General features: G+C 45.9%; 1 protein-coding gene across 1 annotated transcript; it reads left to right on the forward strand.

Moving 5' to 3' along the window:
- The first annotated feature begins 744 nt into the window (after positions 1-744).
- On the forward strand, positions 745-16,043 carry LOC119856613 (extracellular tyrosine-protein kinase PKDCC-like). The gene is given in 10 exon segments (XM_043516839.1): positions 745-996; positions 4,228-5,185; positions 5,188-5,264; positions 6,559-6,681; positions 9,295-9,566; positions 10,784-10,863; positions 10,966-11,070; positions 12,591-12,767; positions 14,272-14,337; positions 14,872-16,043. Coding segments are annotated over 9 exon segments (2,091 nt in total). The 3' UTR covers positions 14,319-14,337; positions 14,872-16,043.
- The last annotated feature ends 7,361 nt before the right edge of the window (positions 16,044-23,404 follow it).

A 23,404-nucleotide genomic window follows, 5' to 3' on the forward strand; every position in this document is an offset into this window, starting at 1 on the left:
CAGAGCCTAGTGTGCAAATTTATCATCTTATGTGACAGGGATAAATCATGCATGCAGATCATGAATCAAAGTCATAAAATGGGCTACAAATGCAATAAAAAAGACAGTATTCAAAAGTTTAACAAATGGAGGAGGGGAAATCAAAGATGCTCTTTGCCTGGGGCACCATTTGGTCTAATGTCCAAGAGGCGGGGCTGGTCCTGGAGCACCGACTGAAGAGCGGAGGTCATCAGTACTATGATGCCCATTGATCAGCCCAACTGCCCTGAAGAGCTGCTGCCCCACAAAATTGCTGCATTCTAACTGACTTCACAATCATAGTCCCTGCTCCCAACCAGCTCCAGTCCCCACTAGGCTCAGTCTGACACTATTACAGTTATGATTTCATTACTGTTCTTGCTGTAACTCTAAAGGCCATAGCCAGGCAGGACCCCTGATGCCATGCCCTGTATTCCAGGTTATTTCCAGAGAACTGAGTTTCTTACCCTGGAATCACAGCCCCCTAAATTTCACCCCTCTCAAGCTCTATCCCAATGGGCTCAGGCAGAATCAACCCTGTTGCTGGCTGGGCTGTTTATTCAATCATCTGTGAAGTACAGGCTGGAGTTGAAGGGTTTGGCCCCATCTGCATTGACATCTGCCCACCACCCATTTAGGAGGGAATCCAAAGCCAGCAGTGGGAGACACCCAGTAGCAGAAATACTGCCCTGCCCTTGTGAGGCGTTCTCAGGTGTCCATGGAAACATGGGTGTGTACCTGTGTGCTTGTGTCTGTATTGGCAAGCACTGGAAGGTTACATGCCCAACTCTCATCCTGCCATCTGGTCAACCTCTTGGATGGATGGACGGACTCTTAGCAATTCATGACAACCCCTCAGCTGCTGCTGTAGACCTCATCACCATGCTGAGGGTATCCACCGTCTCCAGCCAGCCAGTGTGCCAGTCTGTGCCCCTGGACCTGACACAGACCTCTGCCATTGATTCCTTTGGACTTTTGGTATATTTGTAGCAACTGATCTGTAACTCACTCAGATACTGTGTCTTCCTCCTCCTGGCCCAGTCAGGAATAGGGCTCCAACACTTTCCCCTGAGAGGAAAGGGGAGAGATAATGGTCCCATGATTCCTGCTCCATTGGTATTGGTCACAGAGTTTCCCCAATTCCCATGTAACTGGTGTCTATTCCTTTCACTTTAGGCTACTAAAGGGACTATGTCACAACAGGGCTGCATCTGTGATCACCCCCCATGGGCATTCTCCTTGAGTTTTCTTCCTGTTCTTTTTCACAGCGCTGCTCCTGCGCCCTCTCCTCTCTCTGGTGTTGGAACTGCTGCTGCACTGACTCATCCTGATCCACCTGTGGTGGCTTTTCTCTCTCCAGCTCCTCATGCCACTGTCCTTCACTCTCCTTCTCCTCTCTTAATCTGAAACATATTCTCCTCTCCATAAGGCTGCAGCTCTAAAGTTGAGTATGCCACACAGTCAGGACTCCTGGGTTCTGGCTCCAGCTCTCCCACTGACTTGGTAGCTAGCCTGGGAACCAGGGTTAATCAGTCTGCCTGGCTAGCTGTGCCTTACTTTATAAAAAACTTGATTCTGAATCTTTCCAAACAGATTTTATTGGACCAAATCAGAGCTAAATGTCTTGTCCCCTTTCCAGTCCTCAGGAGGCTAAACTGTTGCAAGTCACAGGCAGGGAAGAAGAGACCGAGATGCCACCAATGTCTGGAGGCCCATCCAGTGTGTGGCAGGGAACTGATTAGGTGGAGTGTGTCCAGATGATCCCTGCTCCATGCTGCAGAGGAAGTCACTGTGGGATCTGTTGGGCTTTGCTGATGAGGTTTTTAATCTTTGGGCCGATCTACACTACAAATTTACATCCCCACAGCTGTACTGCAGGCCATTTGTTGACCACGCTCTAAGCTGATGGGAGAGAGATCTCCCGTCGGCTTAATAACTCCATCTCCTGCTGACATAGTGCTGTCTACATGGAGGGTTAAGGTCGGTATAACTATGTGGCTCAGGGGTGTGGATGTAGTGTAAATCAAGCTTTTTTCTCTTCCCCATTCACTCCTCCTCTCTTCCTTTCACCTTCCATTTTATCCCCATGCTTCAATGTCCCCTCATTCTTCTTTTGTCTCCCAATTTAGCTAATTCCCTGTCAGCAAAACTCCACTCAGAGAATTAAAGAACAAGCATATCTGTCATGGTGCTTCATGATGTATTCACACCATCCTCCTGCTTTCATGTTAATCCTACAAGTTTGTTACAGCTCTGGAACAAAACTCTTTACCAACTTCCTTAATGTATGAGTATGCCCTTAAAATGACATTGTTTAGAGGGCAAATTGTCTTAATAATATTTAAGACACATCGTGTCATGTTTTCATTAAAAAACGGTTAAAAATCATCCAGTTGTGTCACTGTAGATAGATACTCAGGATTTCTATTTTACATTATAGCACTGAACATTTTCCAGAGGCTAAAACAGGCTTTTAGATCAGTCATTTGTAAATGCAAGTTCAATTTTTAAATTTGTGTTAATGTTTGGAAGCTTTACATCTTAAATATCTTGAACTAAAGTGTGTTTTCATTTGTGCTGGAGAAATATCAAATGCATTGTATAAACAGATTACAATATTTAAGACTTTATTTCTTATTACTGAAGTAACTTAATAGGAAAAGAAAACACATTGCCATTGGAAAAAGGTGATAACATTTTTCTACTGGAAATACACTTCCAGGTGTCTATTCTAATATTTTTTTTTCCGGTTATCACTTTAAAAGCTTTTTATCTTGCCTTTTTTTTAAGCTAGTGCAAAACGAATTTGTTCTCTAATTTGTTAGTTATTCCATATTTTAGAAGAATGTTTGAGGGGAAACCCAACTACTTTAGACTTCATACCTTTTTAATGAGAAATAAGATATACAAATTAAGAGTGCATATATTTGCTTGCTTATAATTTTCCAGAAGGTAATAGAAATGAAAATAAAAAAGTATGTGAGTATTTGAGGGTGGCTGGTGTGATATTGTAAGGACAATGATATTGAGCAAATATTCTGCATGAATTTTATTTACCAACTGAAGTTTTTAGTTCTTTTATTAAGGCTCCAAAACTAATTTCTAAGTTATTATCTGCCAAAAAACCTAGACTTTTCAGGTGTTTAAGTGGCCCCTGGAATCATGGTTAAAGTTGCCGCCCCCAAATCTAAAATGACACCCCTGCAGAGCTAGGCATCTGCTTTTCATTCCCTGGCTGGGCCAGGCAAGGGGGGTGGGAATGTGAAGCACTCCTTTGTGTGAATAGGGATGTCTCTTTTATCTTCCTCAGAGATCCTGATGAAACTTTCATGGAGATACTCTGCAATCCTCTCCCAAAGGCTTCTAGGGATGGCAGCCTTATTTCTTCCTCCGTGATATGGCACATTCTCATGCCACTCTGCGATGAATTCAGCTGGCACCATTGCAGCAAACAAATAGTGGGATAGAGGCCTGAGCAACTTTAGGATGCCCTGAGAGTTAAGGCTCTTGACTACCACTAACTTGTCTAAGGAGACAAGGTGGGTGAGGTAGTATCTTTTATTGGACTGACTTCTGTTGGTGAGAAACAAGAAGATAAACCATTTTATCCAATACAAGATATTACCTCACCCACATTGTCTATCTAATATGCTGGGACCCACAAACCTACAGCAGCTCTGCATACTGACTTCGCTAGTCATTTACGTCCACTGAAATACTGGGGTGCTGTGACGGGTCACAGTCAGACCCGCTATGTTTTCTCGATGCTGTCGCTACGAATTACTGAAAGCAGTGTAGTTAAAGCCAGAGGACCAAATTCACACCTAGTGTAATTCTCCTTTAACTGCAGTGTCATAGATTTGGCTCAGAACCCAAGTACCCCATCGCTGTAGTATGTGAGCACCCCCCAGTCTTTGATGTGTTTACCCTCGCAACAGCCTGCAAGGTGGGGAAGTGTTATTAGCCTCATTTTACAAAGACTCGCATTTTAGAAGGCATGTAGCCACCTAACTCCCATTGATTTCAATCCGTTAGATGCCTGAACACCTGGGGCCTCCTGAGTCCAGCAAGCTAATCAGAGGGACCATTCTTCCTCTCACAGTAGCCCAAGTCTAACGGGCCAAATTCAGCGGCGTGACCGTGCAGTGAAATCAGGGCCGGATCTGCCCCTTCCCTGTCTCCCAAAGTCAGTCTGCGGCCAACTGAAAGGGTCGCTTTAAAACACCGGGGCGATTCCGCAGCAGGAAAGAGGAGCCGCCACGGGCTGGGGGAGAGGCGGGGCTGGCGGCAGACGCCCCCGGGCTCCGTGGGGCGGGCTGGGGAAGAGGCCCACGGGCTCCGTGGGGCGGGGTTGGCGGAGAGGCGGGGCTGGCGGCAGACGCCCCCGGGCTCCGTGGGGCGGGGCTGGGGGAGGGGCGGGGCTGGCGGCAGACGCCCCCGGGCTCCGTGGGGCGGGCTGGGGAAGAGGCCCACGGGCTCCGTGGGGCGGGGTTGGCGGAGAGGCGGGGCTGGCGGCAGACGCCCCCGGGCTCCGTGGGGCGGGGCTGGCGGCAGACGCCCACGGGCCCCCTGGGGCGGGCTGGGGGAGAGGGCAGGCCAGCGAAGGGGGAGCCGCTCCGAGGTGGGGTGGGCGGGAGCGGCCAGCTGCCCCCTAGGGAGCCGAGCCGGGGCTGGCGGACACGCCCGGCTCGCCCCGGGCACGGGCAGGCAGAGCCGCTGGGGAGCGGCCGCGCTCAGGCCGTCCCGCATGGGGGCAGCCAGGGGCAAGGAGGGCGCCAGCCTCGCCCGGCCCGGGGGGGGGCGGCGGCGCTGCTCGCCCTGGCCCTCCAGAGCTGCCCGGGCGCCGGCCCCTGCTGGGGGGCGAACGGGACGCGGGGCTGCCCCCGGCCTGCCAGGCGGCCGCCCCCGGCTCTGCTGGACGAGCTGAGCCGGCGGCAGCGGGACCTGCGGCGCTTGGCCACCTCGGCCGGGCCCCGGGAGCTGGGGCTGAGCCGCGGCGGCCGCCTGGGCGGCGGGGACCTGAGCCGCGTAGCCGGGCTGGGCGTCGTGGGCTCCGGCTTCGCCAAGCTGGTGCTGCGGGCGGCGCTGCCGGGGGCCGGAGCCATCGCCCTCAAGTGGGGGCGCCGGGCCGGCGGCGACGTGAGCCGCTGCGGGCAGCGCCACGGGCACGGCGCCGGCTGGCCGGCTACAAGCTGCTCAGGGAGGTGACGCTGCTGCAGCGCCTCGGCCAGCCCGGCGTCGTCAAGGCAGGTAGCGGGACGGGGGGAGTGGGCGACCCAGCGCTTCTGAGCCCCGCGGCTTGACGGGCCGCGCCCCGCGCCCACTGACCCGGCCACCTGCGGGGGGACCCCGGGCAGCCGCTGCGGCAGCGGGGCGAGTGCCCGATCTCCTTGGCGCGCAGCCGTTGCACACAGCCCCGGGCAGCTACGGACTGTCCCCGGCGTGCTACAGCGCCCGTGCGTCCGGAGCTGGGCGAAGGAAGGAGATCCCGGTCTTCCAAATAAAGCCCAGCTGATGGGGTTGGTTGGAGATGGGGGGGGGGGCGGGCTGTTCACTACAGAGCCCCTTGCAAGGATGCGCCCAGAGCCACGTGCTTTGTAGAAAGCGAGGTCTTCAAATTCACATCCTGTAAACTCATCAGGGTCGCGTCCCGGGCTTGCGGCCCGCTAATGATGCCGTTAGCTGGGGGGAATCAGCCAAGGCAGCTCACGCCGCTTTCTCGCTCAGCGGAACAACTGCTGCTTGGTCGGGGCAGCAAACAGAACTATGCATCCATGGGACGGTATCGCATTGCTTTTGAAGAAGTGGGTTTTTTGGTTTTTTTGTTTTTACCCAGGAAAGCTGATGCCCAAATAAATCGGTTAGCCTTTAAGGTGCAACGGACTCCTTGTTGTTTTTGTGGATACAGACTAACAGGGCTACCTCCTGATACCTGTGATGGTACCGGTGATTTCTAAACAGAGAAGAAAAGGAGGACTTGTGGCACCTTGGAGACTAACAAATTTATTAGAGCATAAGCTTTCGTGAGCTACAGCTCACTTCATCGGATGCAGTGAGCTGTAGCTCACGAAAGCTTATGCTCTAATAAATTTGTTAGTCTCTAAGGTGCCACAAGTCCTCCTTTTCTTTTTGCAAATACAGACTAACACGGCTGCTACTCTGAAACCCTTCTAAACAGAGAGCAATTGAATTGTATTAGCGATAGTGCTACCGTATTTACACAGGTTTCAGAGTAGCAGCCGTGTTAGTCTGTATTCACAAAAAGAAAAGGAGGACTTGTGGCACCTTAGAGACTCATGAAAGCTTATGCTCAAATAAATTTTAGTCTCTAAGGTGCCACAAGTCCTCCTTTTCTTTTTGCATATTTACACAGTGTCTGCCTGCTTTAAACAGAGTGTAGGAGACTGAATGCCTTTTACTGTACTTGAATCCATATTCCCCGGAGGCCAAGCTGATCTGTCAATATTTATTCAACCTTTTCCCTTGACATTTGTACTTGAGTATGCATCAGTATAACAATCTCTCCTTTTCTCTATACAGTTGCATGGTCAGTGCTACGATAATAGCTTAGATCCTGAAATAAGGGTCACAGCTATGCTGGAGCTGGGATCCCCTCTGGAGATGATTCAGCTTCTGCAGACTCCATGGGAGGAGAGATTTAAAGTAAGAAAACAAAACAAAGGCAGTTTTATCAGTAGCTTTTAGGTCTCAAACTGAGTAAATGCAAAGAGCCCATGATGAGTGCTGGGGCTCACAGGATTGTCGTGCTGACTTTCTGTATGCTCCTAGAATTCTTCTTTAAATTATCTTGTTTTCACTCCTTTTAAATTACAGTAAATAATATCTCCAGTCAGAGAGCAGGAGCTCCACTATTACTAGCTATTCCTTTATTCCCTCCTCCGAAGCAATGTTACAACAGACCTAAAATTACAAAGTCTAAAGAATCCTGCTGAGGGATAGTATTGTGTTTGTCTGACTGGATGTCGGGTTCCTTCTGTTCTGCACGCCTTTGCAGAGAGGTCTATTGATTTGTATAGGTAGGCCCATTATTGCAGTGGCATTATGTTACAGTGGAGGGGCAAGGGACAGGGACTGGTTCTTTCCAGGTGCTTCCACTGACTGACCTCCTACGTGACCTTGGGCAAGTTACTTCACCTCTCTGTGCTTCTGTCTTTTCTCTTATCCTTTTTGTAGATCGGGATGGGCAAACTTTTTGGCCCAAGGGCCACATCTGGGTATGGAAATTGTATGGCAGGCCAGGAATTCTGATGAAATTGGGGATTGGGGTACAGAAGGGGGTGAAGGCTCCAGCTGGGGATGCAGGCTCTTGGGTGGGGCAAAGCCTTGAGGAGTTCAGGATACAGGAGGGGGCTCTGGGCTGGGGCAGGGGGTTGGGGTGCAGGTGGTGGCGGGGCAAAGCCTCTGGCTGGGGCTGCAGGCTCTGGGGTGCAGGAGGGTGGGACTGAGGGGTTTGGAGAGTGGGAGGGGGATCAGGGCTGGGGCAGGGAGTCGGGGCACTGGAGAGGGTCAGGACTGCCTGCCAATGGGAGCTGCGGGGGCGGCGCTTGGGGCAGGGGCAATGTGTGGATCCCCTGTTCTGCCCCAAGCGTAGAAGCCGGAGGGGGAACATGCTGCTGCTTCCAGGACCCGCGCGGAGCCATGGCACATGTGGAGCAGGGCAAGCCCCAGACCCCGGCTCCCTGGCAGGAGGTCGAGGGCCGGATTTAAACATCTGAAGGACCGGATGTGGCCCCCCGGGCATAGTTTGCCCATCCCTGCTCTAGATTATAAGCTTTTCAGGACGGGGACCCTCTCTTAAAGCGTTTGTCCAGTAGGGCTCTGATCTTGTTTGGGGCCTCTTTGTACTATTATCATACAAATAATAATAAATTGCTATCTCAGCCCGGTAGGTGAGAGGCCAAGTGAGGCTCTTTAGCTCTCCATTAGCATAAATTACATATGACATGGAAGTTATTTTTATTATTTGTATTATGGTAATGCCCTCAGAAGTCTTGGTCAGGGCCTCACTGTAATGGCTGCTGCTTATTTGCTTTACTGGAGAGAGGATGATGTTGAAGTTAAAGGAAGAACTACCCTGCAATCAGTGAGAAATTCTTTGGTTAAAAAACCCTCAAACCATAAAACCCCCAAAAGCATGTGATCCACAAGACTGAACCAACAGACTGACATCCAAAACTCAGCATAGGGGTTTCATGGCACGCTCCAGCAGAAGGAAAGGCCTCCCCTACCCCTGCCCCAGCCCAGATCCCCCTCCAGCACTCCAAACCCATCATTCCCAGCCCCACACCAGAGCCTGCACCCCAGCCAGAGCCATCCCCTGCTCCCGCTCCTGCACCCCAACCCCCTGCCCCAGCTCAGTGAAAATGAGTGAGTGAGGGTGGGGGAGAGTGAGTGACAGAGGGAGGGGGGATGGAGTGAGTGGGAGATGGAGCCTTGGAGAAGGGGTAGGGCAGGGGCCTTGGAGCAGGGGTGGAGGGTAGGGAGCAGGGCAAGGGTGTTCAGTTTTGTGCAATTAAAAAGTTGGCAACCCTACCTGCACCCCGCCCAAACCTGAAGGACTACACTGTCATTGAACAGCCTCTAAGCCCAAGTCAGCTGACATGGGCCAGCCGTGGGTTTTTAATTGCAGTGTAGACATACCGTTAATGAACAAAACATTTAGTACAATAATTTTACATAGGGAGTGCTGTTCCAGAACAGATAATTGGACCATCTGCGCCTATATCCTGACTCTGGTAATGGTCTATACTGATGGTCCCTGCCTGCTTTTATCCCATGATGCACCACACTAGGCACTGATCTTGTAAGCTGTTCTGAGTGAACCAACCCCTGAACTCATGTAGACTGAAGTACATGGGCTTCCATGTGGGTGCAGGAGTCCAAGTGCATGGAACAGTTGCAGGATCAGGGGCTAATTGTGTAATGCTGTACCAGGGTGGAAAACACCTTCCTGATCTCAGCTGGCAATCTACGTATGGCCTGAAGCATAAAAGCTGATATTGTATCCCTTATTTACCCTAATGGTGCAACTGTAAAGATTTCTTTTTGTGCGTATGCATATTTAACAAACATTGCTAAACTGCTTATGATAGTAAAATCCTCTGACAATATTGACAATACAGTTTGTAACATACACATAATTTCCTCTTAATTACTGTACATTTCTTGTCTTTAATTTCACTGAATGCCCTTCTTCCAGTTTAATAGCTTTTTTTGGACTATGTTTCCCATGCGTATTCATCTCCTCTTTCTCAGATTTGCCTGAGTCTAGTGAAACTGCTGTTTTACCTGGCACATTCCTCTCTGGGTTCAATAGTCCTCTTGGATTTCCAGCCAAGGCAGTTTGTTATGGTGGATGGAAACTTAAAAGTGACAGACATGGACGATGCCAGCACTGAGGAACTGTCATGCAAGAAAGATAATGACTGCCCACTAGACTTCCCTGTAAAAAGCTTCATTCTCAAATGTACTGCAGCTGGGAAATGTGACGGACTAAATGAAAAGAAGAAGCTTTTTAATGCATACCGGTATGTGCAATTATATAGAAAAATTTGGTAGATTTGATCATAATTTGCACAATACCATATAGTAAGCAGTATCCTGTATTTATTCTACTTATTCTTATTCTAGAGAGAGAGAGATTTATTAAGAATCTCTTTGTAGCAAATATTATTTTCCTTGTTAGCTAAGAATTGAAAACAGCTTAGTCATTGGCTAGCAGACACCCCTCCTGCACTGCCTCTCTCTATGATCACCAGTAAACCTGACCAAAAAACTTTCCACAGTGAACTTATTGCTTCCCAGAGGTCCCACAATGACCGCCTTGGAAATGGCAATCCTCTAACTTTCCACGGCAGAGGCACTGCAAGCTTCCCCACCAATGTGCCCCAGCTTGGTGGTACTGCAGGTGGAGTTTCCTCTGTATGAGAACAGTATAGTTTAGTCTCCGTGTCCCTTTTAACTCATGGCCTCTCACTTGAGATGGGCAACAAAGGAGCGAAGAAGAAATAGAGATGGACATCTATTGGGAATTGAACTGAGATTGTCAAGTCACTTCACGTAGGCCACCAATCAGTTATCAAAAGACAGCGACTTCCTCTCTCCATTGATCTGGGCTAGATTTGAACTGCTGACCTGGAGGTGAAAGTCTTCATAGCCCATTATTAACGTTCAGGGGTTTAAGAGGGAGACATTGTTATTGAGGGATCCTAATTTCACCCTAAAAGAAAATTATAGTCTTGCAATAATTACCCATTCCTTTTAGAACAGCAGCTTTGTGGAGGGACTGAATGGTTCAAGGAATTAATAATGAGCTACACTATCTTTCAGTTAATAATGGGCTGCCAAGCCTTGGTAGCACAAGGCCTTCTGGTTGCCCTAGGTGAGAGAGCATACATGTCGTTTGTAGATTGGAAAGTCACTGCTTAAAGGTGAGCAAGGCAATATACATAGAAGCCTTTCAGGGGAACTTAGTGAAAGCTTCATTGCTTGAATACTTTAAATTAGACTGAATAAAGCACTTGGCAGCACTATATGCCACAGGGACCAAGCTTTAAGAGGGATTGGCAACATGATCTATGAGAAGCCAGTTATGGTGCTCCAGCACCACAGTATTGGGTATTATGTAACAACCTGAATAGAACAGAATCGTCCTCCTGAGATGGAAAGTGACAATTTAGAGAGGAGTAACTGCTAACATATTGAGACCTCTCACTTCTAACAAGCCTGTGGGATTTTTTTGCAGGTATTTTTTCACGTATCTTTTGCCACACACTGCACCTTCTGCTTTGCGGCCCCTTCTGGGTGATATTCTGAATGGAACAGGTACAAGCTAATATTTAGACCCCAGTGTCTTTTATGAGAAAACATTCTAAATGATATTTTATCAGGTTAATTACTTCTGTCATATTTTTCTTTTTAATGTAGGTGATTTACGATATGGAATAAATGAAACCCTAGGAGCTTGTGAAAAAGTTTTACATTTGTACAAGTCTGGGCTATATCTACAGAACAGGCTTCCTCTTTTAAAAGGTACACGACTTCAGAGTCTTTAGATAATAGTTCAATTACTGCAGTGCAATCGGACTGTAAGAATCTTGTGGTTCCCAAATATGGCCCAATTCTGATCTCAGTTATGCTCATGCAGTCCCAATGGACACAGTGGATGTATTTCTCACACTTAGGCCTAGTCTGCACTAGAAAAGGTTTACCAGTAAAACTATACAGGTATAGCTATACAGTCAAGCCCTCCTGATGTAGATGCTGTCACACCAGGAAAAAAAGATGAAATAAGCCATACCAGCTAAAGCATTTTTATGCCGGTTATAACTGCATCTGCGCTGGGTTTTTTTAAAATAGAAGTATCACCGAAACAATAAAGAATCACCCAAAATCACTCCCTACTTGATATTGCTATACCAGCAGACGTTTCTAGTGTGGAGCTGGCCTTGGTATCTTTGTTTCTTTCTCTTTGGTGCAATCTTTGCTGTTTTTTCATGAGAGTTGCATGTGATTGCTTGTACTACATTGTACGTACCTTGCAGAACAATCTGGCTTGTGTGTGTGTGTGTGTGTGTCTGTGTGTGCGCACGTGCATGCTGTTTTAAGTACTCCACTTTACTCACAGTCCTTTCAGCATGTGCATCAGTTTGTGTTTCAAGTGAATATATGTCCTGTTAATATCTTAAGTGGCTCTCCAGCTTTTTACTTTTGTGGACCAGTTGGTAAGAAGGATCTTCAGTTGGCCTCCACTCTCTTTACCCACGGAGCCCTGTGATACTTTTATTTTTCTCAGGTTGCACAATGAAACTGATCTGCTGCTTTGAGTCATTGGTGGACCATGGATCATAGTTTGGGGCTTTGTTCATCTGTACAAAAGAAGGGAATCCTTTCCATGGTGGAGAAAAGTGACTAATCAGTCTTCCTTATGAAAAAGTTCATTCCTTGCTGCTTTGAGCCCAAAAGGTCTTGTGGCCCAAGATTTCCAAAGTGTTCCCATGCAGACTTGGGATGGGCATGAATTGCAATATCTGTGGAGTGCCAGATTTACATCTACTCTGGAAATGGCATGCTTGCAAGCAGAGCATGTGCAAAAATGTAGGTGCACTCTTACACAGATGGGCCTGCATTTCTAACAGTGTCTCTCCCTCAGTTAATCCATCAGTGTTCATTAGCAGTGTGCTAAAATTAGCACCTCTGTCCTATTTTATACCTCCACAAAGGGGCAGAAATCTTAGCAGTGAGTGAGCGGTAGCCTTAAACATTGTCCGCTCTGTCATATCTGTCTGGGAGGCATTAGACAAATCTAGTGGTTAAAGCAGTGGGGGTTAAGTCAAAATGTATGTGTTCTGTGGTTGGCTCCTCCACTGACTCAGTTTGAGCAGCTACTGTAACTTCTCTCTGTCTTATTTGAATGAAGGATGTCACGCAAGGGCAAAGCATTAACTTTATGATGTAACCGTAACATACTGCAGGGTGTCTTCCTTTTGGATTATATTAAAGGTTTCCTAAAGGCTGTTTCCTTATCTACTAGTTTTTATTCTATTTCTCAGACTACATCACCCTAAAGGGATTCCGAACCATGGAAATGCAGGACTATAAATGCTGGCGCTCCTACAGCCATCTGGGATGTTTGCTCTCCATTCATAATGCAGAGGAAGCTGCAGCAATCTGTAACTCTCAACCACAATGCCAAAGTTTTATTGTCGCTCAACAGAGAACGTGGACAGGTGAGATGATGACTTTATTTTATCGAAAATCCCAATAAAGATCTTTCAGTACAGATGGCCAGAGCTAGTTGTAAATTGCTGGGACTTATGATAGAAAGCGTGCAGGAAGGAAGTCAAAAAGGTTCCCTTTAGATCCTGTGTTTAAAAAAGCATGACATTCCACTTAGGAACTGGTATCATGTCCCACTGCATAAAGCTGCTGTTCTGTTTGATTTAATAGAAGCCATACCATGCTGGGTTCTGATCTGGTTTGATTTCCCAAGCCGTGTAGGGTCTGGCCTGATCAGTACTGAGATGAGAGGCTGCTCTGCCATGAAAAATGCAGAGTGCTTAGGAAGTGGTGTGGGTGATTCAGGAGGTGGCTCTGTTCTCTGGGTCAGTACTGTGCCAGTGCCCCAGCATGGTGCTAGGTGGCACAGTTATCTTGGAAGAACCATCTCAAAGTATTGTCTAGAAGAGGGAGTGTGGCCTAGTGACTAGAGCACTGGACTGGGACCCAGAAGATTTGGAGTCTATTCCCAGTTCTGCTGCAAACCTACTGAGCAAGTCACTTCCCTGTCTGTGCCTCAGTTTCCCCATCTATATAATGGGGATAATGATACTGCCCCTCTTTGACATTTATGGAGGAGAAACACTATATAGAAACTTAATATAAGATAAGGTCTTACTGTTGAGATAGGAAGCTACCTTTGTGGTTATTAAAGATACCATATATCTTGCAAGAATAATGGAGATTTTAGTGTGTGTGTGTGTCCATGTTTGGTTAATTACATTCTTCCTCAGTGAATTCCATCAGCATCTTCAACAGGATGTGATAATTTTCTTCACTTCCTCTGCTACAGTTTTGCATGGTGTTGGTATGTAGTTTTAAATAGTTGCTATTATCCACCCCAGAGATAGCTGCACTTCAGTAGTGGGTGAGGCAATTGCTGTGGTATATACCGTTTGTAAAAAGCTTTTGGGTCCTTTGAGGTGAAAGAAGATATATAAAAGTAGGCGGTTATTATTGTTATACTCAAAAGAACCATAGTTTACAATAGTTTTGCTCCTTTTTATATCAAAATAAAGCTCCAGACCAATGAGTTTCACAAACATCCCTATAATTAGCTCTGATTACAGCCTTTCATTGAAGCCAGCTTGCCTGGTTTTAGAATTACACTGTAAATCCCCTCATTTAACTGACACTTCAGCAACAGTCTAAGCCATAACTTATAATGTGAATACTGAATAAGGTATATGAACATGAACCAGGCATTGTTACCGTGGTGCTTACGATCTTGTATCTTGTCCGCTGATATGATACATGGCTGCATTTTAGTGTTTTGTTTAAAAAAAAATATTTCAATCGTATTCTATACGTTTGTATGAAAATTGTACACGGATAACTTGATCGTATAAGAGTATTCATGTGCTGACAAAACAGTAGGTCTGGCTTCTGTGCACAGAGCCAGTTTCACAGTAGCAATGGTTTGTGCATGGGTATTGTATTCTGCATCTCTTCTAGGTTTTATAATGGAACAGATGTGCGTCACATGCTTCATGTGCTATTAGAAGGAGCTCAGCTACTATGGTGAGGAGCACGGTATAAACCCCTGTCCAGAATGGTCTAGAACAGCCTGCCTACATCGCTACATTCTGTTTCCGCAAGAGGCTGCCCTGTAGCAAGGCCATTTCTGTAGTCTCTTTTTATTCTCCTAAGCTTTTTCTTCCTCACATTTTGGAACAAGTCTTTGTTTCTGAATGCCCAAAAAGGACAATTCTGTTACTTGTGGCCTGATTTTTCTGACATGCTGAGGACCCAGATCTTGCATTCACTTTAACTGGAGCTGCTGGTGTTTGCCGGTAACTTGTTAAAGTAACTCTGTAATACTGATTGAGTCATAAAGCCTATGGGGCCTGATCCTGCATTTCTTGTGTACTCCTACTGAAATTGGTGAGGATCGTGGATGCACAGGGAATGTAGGAAGGATGCCTCATATGCACATAGCTGGTGTAAAAGGAACCTGCTTAGAGAATACTTTTATATATAAATCTTTCTTGGAATCTAAAGAACCAAGATGACCTGTCTCCTCTGTTTAAACTTGCATTTTTATTTTCTTACCAGGACGCCCACTCGCTTCATTTCAAAGTAGCCTGACTGACTTAATACCAGATGTTAAAGCTGTACTCTATATTAAACGATCTGCTCCCTCGAGGAAAAGACTTTAAAAAACAGTGAGAGCTCACATAAAGTAATTTGGGTAGGAGTCAGTGGGGAGAACATCATCTACCAAAAGGAATGATACTTTTTATTTTGCTTTAGCATGTGATCTCCATGCTATCTTGGACTGAGTAAAATGGTGCTGTCTTTTTGATCAAAGCAGAGATTATCCATAGCCAAATGCTCTCTGTTACACAACCCCACCTGGTTCTTAACCTGTTCCCAGACTCTGCTGTTCCCTGTAAACATTTGCAGTTTTGGTTCAAATGTTGTTGCAATTTGCAGAACCTCGGCTTGCTGCTTTCAGAACTTGTCAGCAAAGGAATAGAAATGGCCGTGAGGAATTTGGCTGTAGTAGTCCTAGTTAGTTCATCTGTCTTTGAAAATCTATGAATAATGCACCTCTGAAGAACACACAGCTCCCCAATGATGGGGCTGCCAAAAGGGATTTAGTAACATCATAAATGTAAAGATGTTACGTCCATACATTAGTGATGAGGCCCAAGGTGGAGTGTTTGGATCCAGAGCCATGATTTTGGATCTGCCCATGGGGGTGGGAGGCAGGAAGTCTAGGTATGCAGTTCAGAATGCGGGGTTTGGGTTCAGTCCATTGTGCAGGGTAAGGGGGTAGGCGCGTGATTCAGAATGCAGGGTTTGGGTTCAACCCACTGGGGGAAGGAGGTATGCAGTTCAGATCCAGGGTTTTGGTTCAACCTGTAACAGGGCAGGGGAGTAGGTGTGCAGTTCAAATCCAGATCTAAAATTTGGGATGTTTGGATGCAGGGTTTGGGTTTGATGTGTGCATTTTAAAACACCAGTTTCCTTGTATCAGCCTTGAAGGTTGTGCAGTGTTACTTTCAATGAAAGAAATTCTGCTGAGCAAAATGTTCAAAATATTTGTCTGAAGTTCTATTTTGTATCATAAAGAACTGCTATTTTCCTCTTGACAATGAGGTGAAGGGGGGAGGGTGGTTTTATTGCTTTGATGAGATAATATATTGCATTGGCCCTCTGCGCGCAGTTCCTCTGAAAGGCTTCAGGATTTCTACGCATTTTAAACTGCAATAAATGGAGATGTACCTAACATTGTGCCTGAGTGTGAGTGAGTGGGTGAGTGTACAGGAAGCAGTAAGACCATATTGGCTACTCAATCTCCATACTCTCATTACCCTGCAGTGGCTAGCTGTAGGCCACAAGGGGTATGGCTACACTGCAGTAAAACATCCAGGGTTGGCTGACGTCCGCTGATTTGGGCTGCGGGGCTATAAAATTGCAGTATAAGTTTCTCCAGCCCAAGCCCAAATGTCTCCAGTGCAATGTTATAGCTCCATGAGACAGGCCAGCTGCTGGTGTTTTATTGCAGTGTAGACATACCTGATTGGGATCTGGATACTCCAGAGTGAGATTCCTGAGTATTTACCTCAGGCTGTGCTCCTTGTTGCATGCTATTCTGTGTTTCCTAATATAGCTGCTCACCTGTTAGCTCATTAGTGCTCCATTAAGGCACAGCAGAGCCATTACACTTCTGCTTTCTCATGCAATCCATTCCAGTTGCATTATGCTCCAAAACGACACAATTAATGAAAATGCCTATCTAGTACAACAAGAAGCCTTTTTTTATCATGATGACCCTCCTGCTATGGGTTTTGTGAAGATAATGCTTTTTAAATGGACAGTCAAAGATTTTCCTTCCACTTCTACAGGACCAGTGTATTGGAGAGAGAGGCCCTGGCAGGGGGTCCTCTATTGTTCTAATTTGACTGTACTGGGTGAAGGCTTCAGGGCATCTGCCATGTGATGCTCTACATTATAAAGAGTTAATGAGACTGTATCCATCTCTCTGAACCCTAAGAGAGACAAATCAGAACACCCTCATGTCAACAGCCAAGGGCTGGTGTAGTCTCCTCATTGCTGGACCTAGAAAGAGAGGGGATAAAGACTGAAAACTGCAAGAATGAAGTGACTCTGGTGTTTGTTAAAAAGATTTTTCTACACAATCCTGATGAAAAGTCAAGGCCCGGGTTAAAAAAAAAAAAAGTGTATTTGAAACACCCAGCACTCCCAGAGGTCTCCCCTTTGGGCTAATAATTTTTCAGAATGTCTTCATTGTATTATCTGTTTCCCATGTGGTAGTCAGGCTTGGCCCTTGTGCAAATGGTGCGGGGGAGGACGTTGTTTATTGTAAATATGCAAATCCCAGAGTCAGAGCTACAGCAACTAAAGCTTTGTCTTCACTGCACTTTCGTTGGTAAAACTTTTGTCAGTCGGGGGGGTGTGTTTGCACACCCTGAACGACAAAAGTTTTTACCAACGAAAAGCAGCAGTGTGGACTGCGTTTTGTCGGCAGGAACTGCTCTCCTGCCAAAAAAGAGCAGCTACACTGCGCACCTTTTAGCGGCATGGCTGTAGTGGCACGCCTGTGTTGCTAAAAGGCACGTAGTGTAGACATAGTCTAAGTAATCTAGAAGCTTTTGGGGAGGTGAGGCTCATGTCCTGTATCTTGCAAAGGGCTGTGCACACACAAAGGGCTAACAAATAATAAATATATTTTTTAAAATGGTGTACGAAGGGTTTAAAGGATCCCATTGAGCTGATTTGCACTTGGCAAGTGAGAAGCCACATGTGGAAAACATAGCCTACGCATTTCAAATTAATGGATACGTTTTCAGACCCCTAACTTCTAAAGTGCACATGCAGGTGCCTAACTCTAAGCATGCAAGCAGTACCATGCTGAACTGGGACCAGTTGTGTACCTTTATGTGCACTAGTTCATGCACACTTCCAACAGGGTAACACCTTTGCATGTGTTTAAACATGGCACCTACAAAACTTAATGCTCCTAATCAATGTGGTAAGTGCAAATTGTAACACTTATGAATATTCAGGTGTCATGCTATTGGAAGTACACACCCAGGTGTTTGCACCTACAAATTGAGTGCAGGTATGTATGTGCCTAGTTGCGTTGAGGCGCAAGTGGAGACCTAGTACGCACTTTGAAAATGTGTCACTCCAAGTCTATGGGCACAATTCTCCCTGTATCCACCGTGCAGCTCCCGGGGGCATATAATATGGGCATTGCACTTCAGTGGAGGGTCTGTATGTATGCAGAATGAACTCGTATGATGCAAGGTTCTGCAGTCAATGGGAGTTTTGGGTGTGCAATGAATGCAGGATCAGGCACCTAGAAGTGAAACGCTGTCCTGCTAAGTTTTCTAAGTTATCCAGGATCAGACTTCTCACTCAATCAACATTTCTTAATTGTCTGATAGCGAATTTACTGTCTAGATTCTGAGTACTTGTGGCACCTTAGAGACTAACAAATTTATTAGAGCATAAGCTTTCGTGAGCTACAGCTCACTTCATCGGATGCATTTGGTGGAAAAAACAGAGGGGAGATTGATATACACACACAGAGAACATGAAACAATGGGTTTATCATACACACTGTAAGGAGAGTGATCACTTAAAATAAGCCATCACCAGCAGCGGGGGGAGGAGGGAAAGGAGGAAAACCTTTCATGGTGACAAGCAAGGTAGGCTATTTCCAGCAGTTAACATGAACATCTGAGGAACAGTGGGGGTTTGGGGGGGGGGGAGAAATACCATGGGGAAATAGTTTTACTTTGTGTAATGACTCATCCATTCCCAGTCTCTATTCAAGCCTAAGTTAATTGTATCCAGTTTGCAAATTAATTTCAATTCAGCAGTCTCTCATTGGAGTCTGTTTTTGAAGCTTTTTTGCTGAAGGATAGCCACTCTTAGGTCTGTAATCGAGTGACCAGAGAGATTGAAGTGTTCTCCAACTGGTTTTTGAATGTTATAATTCTTGACGTCTGATTTGTGTCAATTCATTCTTTTACGTAGAGACTTTCCAGTTTGGCCAATGTACATGGCAGAGGGGAATTGCTGGCACATGATGGCATATATCACATTGGTAGATGCGCAGGTGAACGAGCCTCTGATAGTGTGGCTGATGTGATTAGGCCCTATGATGGTATCTCCTGAATAGATATGTGGACAGAGTTGGCAACGGGCTTTGTTGCAAGGATAGGTTCCTGGGTTGGTGGTTCTGTTGTGTGGTGTGTGGTTGCTGGTGAATATTTGCTTCAGACTGGGGAGCTGTCTGTAAGCAAGGACTGACCTGTCTCCCAAGATCTGTGAGAGTGCTGGTTTGTCCTTCAGGATAGGTTGTAGATCCTTGATGATGCGTTGGAGAGGTTTTAGTTGGGGGCTGAAGGTGATGGCTAGTGGCGTTCTGTTATTTTCTTTGTTGGGCCTGTCCTGTAGTAGGTGACTTCTGGGTACTCTTCTGGCTCTGTCAATCTGTTTCTTCACTTCAGGAGGTGGGTATTATAGTTGTAGGAATGCATGATAGAGATCTTGTAGGTCTTTGTCTCGGTCTGAGGGGTTGGAGCAAATGCGGTTATATCGTAGAGCTTGGCTGTAGACAATGGATCGTGTGGTATGATCTGGATGAAAGCTAGAGGCAAGTAGGTAGGAATAGCAGTCAGTAGGTTTCCGATATAGGGTGGTGTTTATGTGACCATCACTTATTAGCACCGTAGTGTCCAGGAAGTGGATCTCTTGTGTGGACTGGTCCAGGCTGAGGTTGATGGTGGGATGGAAATTGTTGAAATCATGGTGGAATTCCTCAAGGACTTCTTTTCCATGGGTCCAGATGATGATGTCATCAATGTAGCGCAAGTAGAGTAGGGGCATTAGGGGACAAGAGCTGAGGAAGCATTGTTCTAAGTCAGCCATAAAAACGTTGGCATATTGTGGGGCCATGCAGGTACCCATCGCAGTGCCGCTGATTTGAAGGTATACATTGTCCCCAAATGTGAAATAGTTATGGGTGAGGACAAAGTCACAAAGTTCAGCCACCAGGTTAGCCATGACATTATCGGGGATACTGTTCCTGACGGCTTGTAGTCCATCTTTGTGTGTAATGTTGGTGTAGAGGGCTTCTACATCCATAGTGGCTAGGATGGTGTTTTTAGGAAGATCACCAATGGACTGTAGTTTCCTCAGGAAGTCAGTGGTGTCTCGAAGATAGCTGGGAGTGCTGGTAACGTAGGGCCTGAGGAGGGAGTCTACATAGCCAGACAATCCTGCTGTCAGGGTGCCAATACCTGAGATGATGGGGCGTCCAGGATTTCCAGGTTTATGGATCTTGGGTAGCAGATAGAATACCCCAGGTCGGGGTTGCAGGGGTGTGTCTGCGGATTTGTTCTTGTGCTTTTTCAGGGAGTTTCTTGAGCAAATGCTGTAGTTTCTTTTGGTAACTCTCAGTGGGATCAGAGGGTAATGGCTTGTAGAAAGTGGTGTTGGAGAGCTGCCTAGTAGCCTCTTGTTCATACTCCGACCTATTCATGATGACAACAGCACCTCCTTTGTCAGCCTTTTTGATTATGATGTCAGAGTGGTTTCTGAGGCTGTGGATGGCACTGTGTTCTGCATGGCTGAGGTTATGGGGCAAGCGATGCTGCTTTTCCACAATTTCAGCTCGTGCACGTCGGCGGAAGCACTCTATGTAGAAGTCCAGGCTGCTGTTTGGAGAAGACTTCAATCTCTCTGGTCACTCGATTACAGACCTAAGAGTGGCTATCCTTCAGCAAAAAAGCTTCAAAAACAGACTCCAACGGGAGACTGCTGAATTGGAATTAATTTGCAAACTGGATACAATTAACTTAGGCTTGAATAGAGACTGGGAATGGATGAGTCATTACACAAAGTAAAACTATTTCCCCATGTTATTTCTCCCCCCACCCCACCCCACCCCACCCCACCCCACCCCCCACTGTTCCTCAGATATTCTTGTTAACTGCTGGAAATAGCCTACCTTGCTTGTCACCATGAAAGGTTTTCCTCCTTTTCCCCCCCCTGCTGCTGGTGATGGCTTATCTTAAGTGATCACTCTCCTTACAGTGTGTATGATAAACCCATTGTTTCATGTTCTCTGTGTGTGTATATCAATCTCCCCTCTGTTTTTCCACCAAATGCATCCGATGAAGTGAGCTGTAGCTCACGAAAGCTTATGCTCTAATAAATTTGTTAGTCTCTAAGGTGCCACAAGTACTCCTTTTCTTTTTGCAAATACAGACTAACACGGCTGCTACTCTGAAACCTGTCTAGATTCTGATCTTCAATGCTTCCAATTCAGAAATAAACATGATTGTCTTTTTCAGTTTATTACTTTTCTAGCATTTGGATCACCAGGTTTGTTGACTAATCGTAAAGTCCTTAGATACCAAAAACTCTCATTCTACTCACTGGGCATTTTGGCATACAGCGATTGCAGATCCAGACTTTTGAGGGCAAAGCTGTGTTCATGCCGAACCCTTCCTTCCTTCTGCTCTTTGGCTTAGTAATATTAAGTGGGCATACACTGAGTATGTGGAATCCAAGCAAACAACGTTGTATCTATTTTTAATTAGTTGCTTTAACAAAACACTGTCCAAACTTGTGGTTGGAGAGTGATCCCTTTGGGAGTCAGTGCCCTGGAACGAGAGAGGACTTGACCTTTGATATATATGAAAGAATTTTGAATCCACCAAATAACTTCCTCTGCTTCTAACTTCCCAATCCCTAGTTACTCCTGTTTGACCCTTTTTGCATTCCTTGTGCACCCGAGGCTCCCACTGAGCTCAAATAATTCAGGAGAATGAACTCCATTGCAATTCAAAGTGAACAAACTGCAAGATTATAATCCAGATTCTGCATTTTGCAGATTACAATTTCTGGCAATCTTTTGGTTCTATGATGCGCTAACCAATATGCCCTCCTCAACCATAGTATATTCTGTAAACCTCTTGTGTGCAAAGTGGGTGTTTTATAGAGAGAGCAGTATCTTCATATCCGAACCAGGCCAATCAATCTTTGTTCGCTTTTGTCCTTTTACACTAAAGCTTCATCAAAGGTCTTTATAAAGTCAATTGCAGTAAAATTTTCCCCTAATATCTTTATTTCAGGTTTCAGAGTAGCAGCCGTGTTAGTCTGTATTCGCAAAAAGAAAAGGAGTACTTGTGGCACCTTAGAGACTAACAAATTTATTAGAGCATAAGCTTTCGTGAGCTACAGCTCACTTCATCGGATGCATTTGGTAGAAAAAACAGAGGGGAGATTGATATACACACACAGAGAACATGAAACAATGGGTTTATCATACACACTGTAAGGAGAGTGATCACTTAAGATAAGCCATCACCAGCAGCGGGGGTGGGGGAGGAGGAAAACCTTTCATGGTGACAAGCAAGGTAGGCTATTTCCAGCAGTTAACAAGAATATCTGAGGAACAGTGGGCGGTGGGTTGGGGTGTGGGGGAGAAATAACATGGGGAAATAGTTTTACTTTGTGTAATGACTCATCCATTCCCAGTCTCTATTCAAGCCTAAGTTAATTGTATCCAGTTTGCAAATTAATTCCAATTCAGCAGTCTCTCACTGGAGTCTGTTTCTGAAGCTTTTTTGTTGAAGGATAGCCACTCTTAGGTCTGTAATCAAGTGACCAGAGAGATTGAAGTGTTCTCCAACTGGTTTTTGAATGTTGTAATTCTTGACGTCTGATTTGTATCCATTCATTCTTTTACGTAGAGACTATCCAGTCTGGCCAATGTACATGGCAGAGGGGCATTGCTGGCACATGATGGCATATATCACATTGGTAGATGCGCAGGTGAACAAGCCTCTGATAGTGTGGCTGATGTGATTAGGCCCTATGATGGTGTTCCCTGAATAGATATGTGGACAGAGTTGGCAACGGGCTTTGTTGCAAGGATAGGTTCCTGGGTTGGTGGTTCTGTTGTGTGGTGTGTGGTTGCTGGTGAGTATTTGCTTCAGATTGGAGGGCTGTCTGTAAGCAAGGACTGGTCTGTCTCCCAAGATCTGTGAGAGTGCTGGGTCGTCCTTCAGGATAGGTTGTAGATCCTTGATGATGCGTTGGAGAGGTTTTAGTTGGGGGCTGAAGGTGATGGCTAGTGGCGTTCTGTTATTTTCTTCTTTATTTATCTTTATTTCAGTAACTGAAGTGCATGCTAAGGTAAACAAGTTTGCCCAAAACAAGCTGCTGGAATAAATTTATCTCCGCTATCAGTCACACTGTTGAATTCACCATTGTGGAAGAAGTAAGGTGGGGAATGCTTAGAAGGAAACAGCAGGGGAATCAATTGTAATGGGAACCATGTGGTTGGAGGTACAGTATTTACTCAATATGTCTGTCACATCTTCCAAAAGGACAATGCTATTGGGAGAAAATGTCCCCGTAGATGAAAGTAAGGAATGTCATTTTAAAAAAAAAACTTTAATATTCTTCTTTTATTCGAGGTTGCAATAACAGAGAAAATACAGAGAATACAGATAAAGCTGTATTCATAAAACAAAATACTGTTCACTGCAAAGACATACAGCATAATTTAATAAATAACAGCAGATGAAGGATG

The sequence above is a fragment of the Dermochelys coriacea genome, chromosome 6, assembly GCF_009764565.3.
Source record: "Dermochelys coriacea isolate rDerCor1 chromosome 6, rDerCor1.pri.v4, whole genome shotgun sequence".
Taxonomy (NCBI): Eukaryota; Metazoa; Chordata; order Testudines; family Dermochelyidae; genus Dermochelys; species Dermochelys coriacea.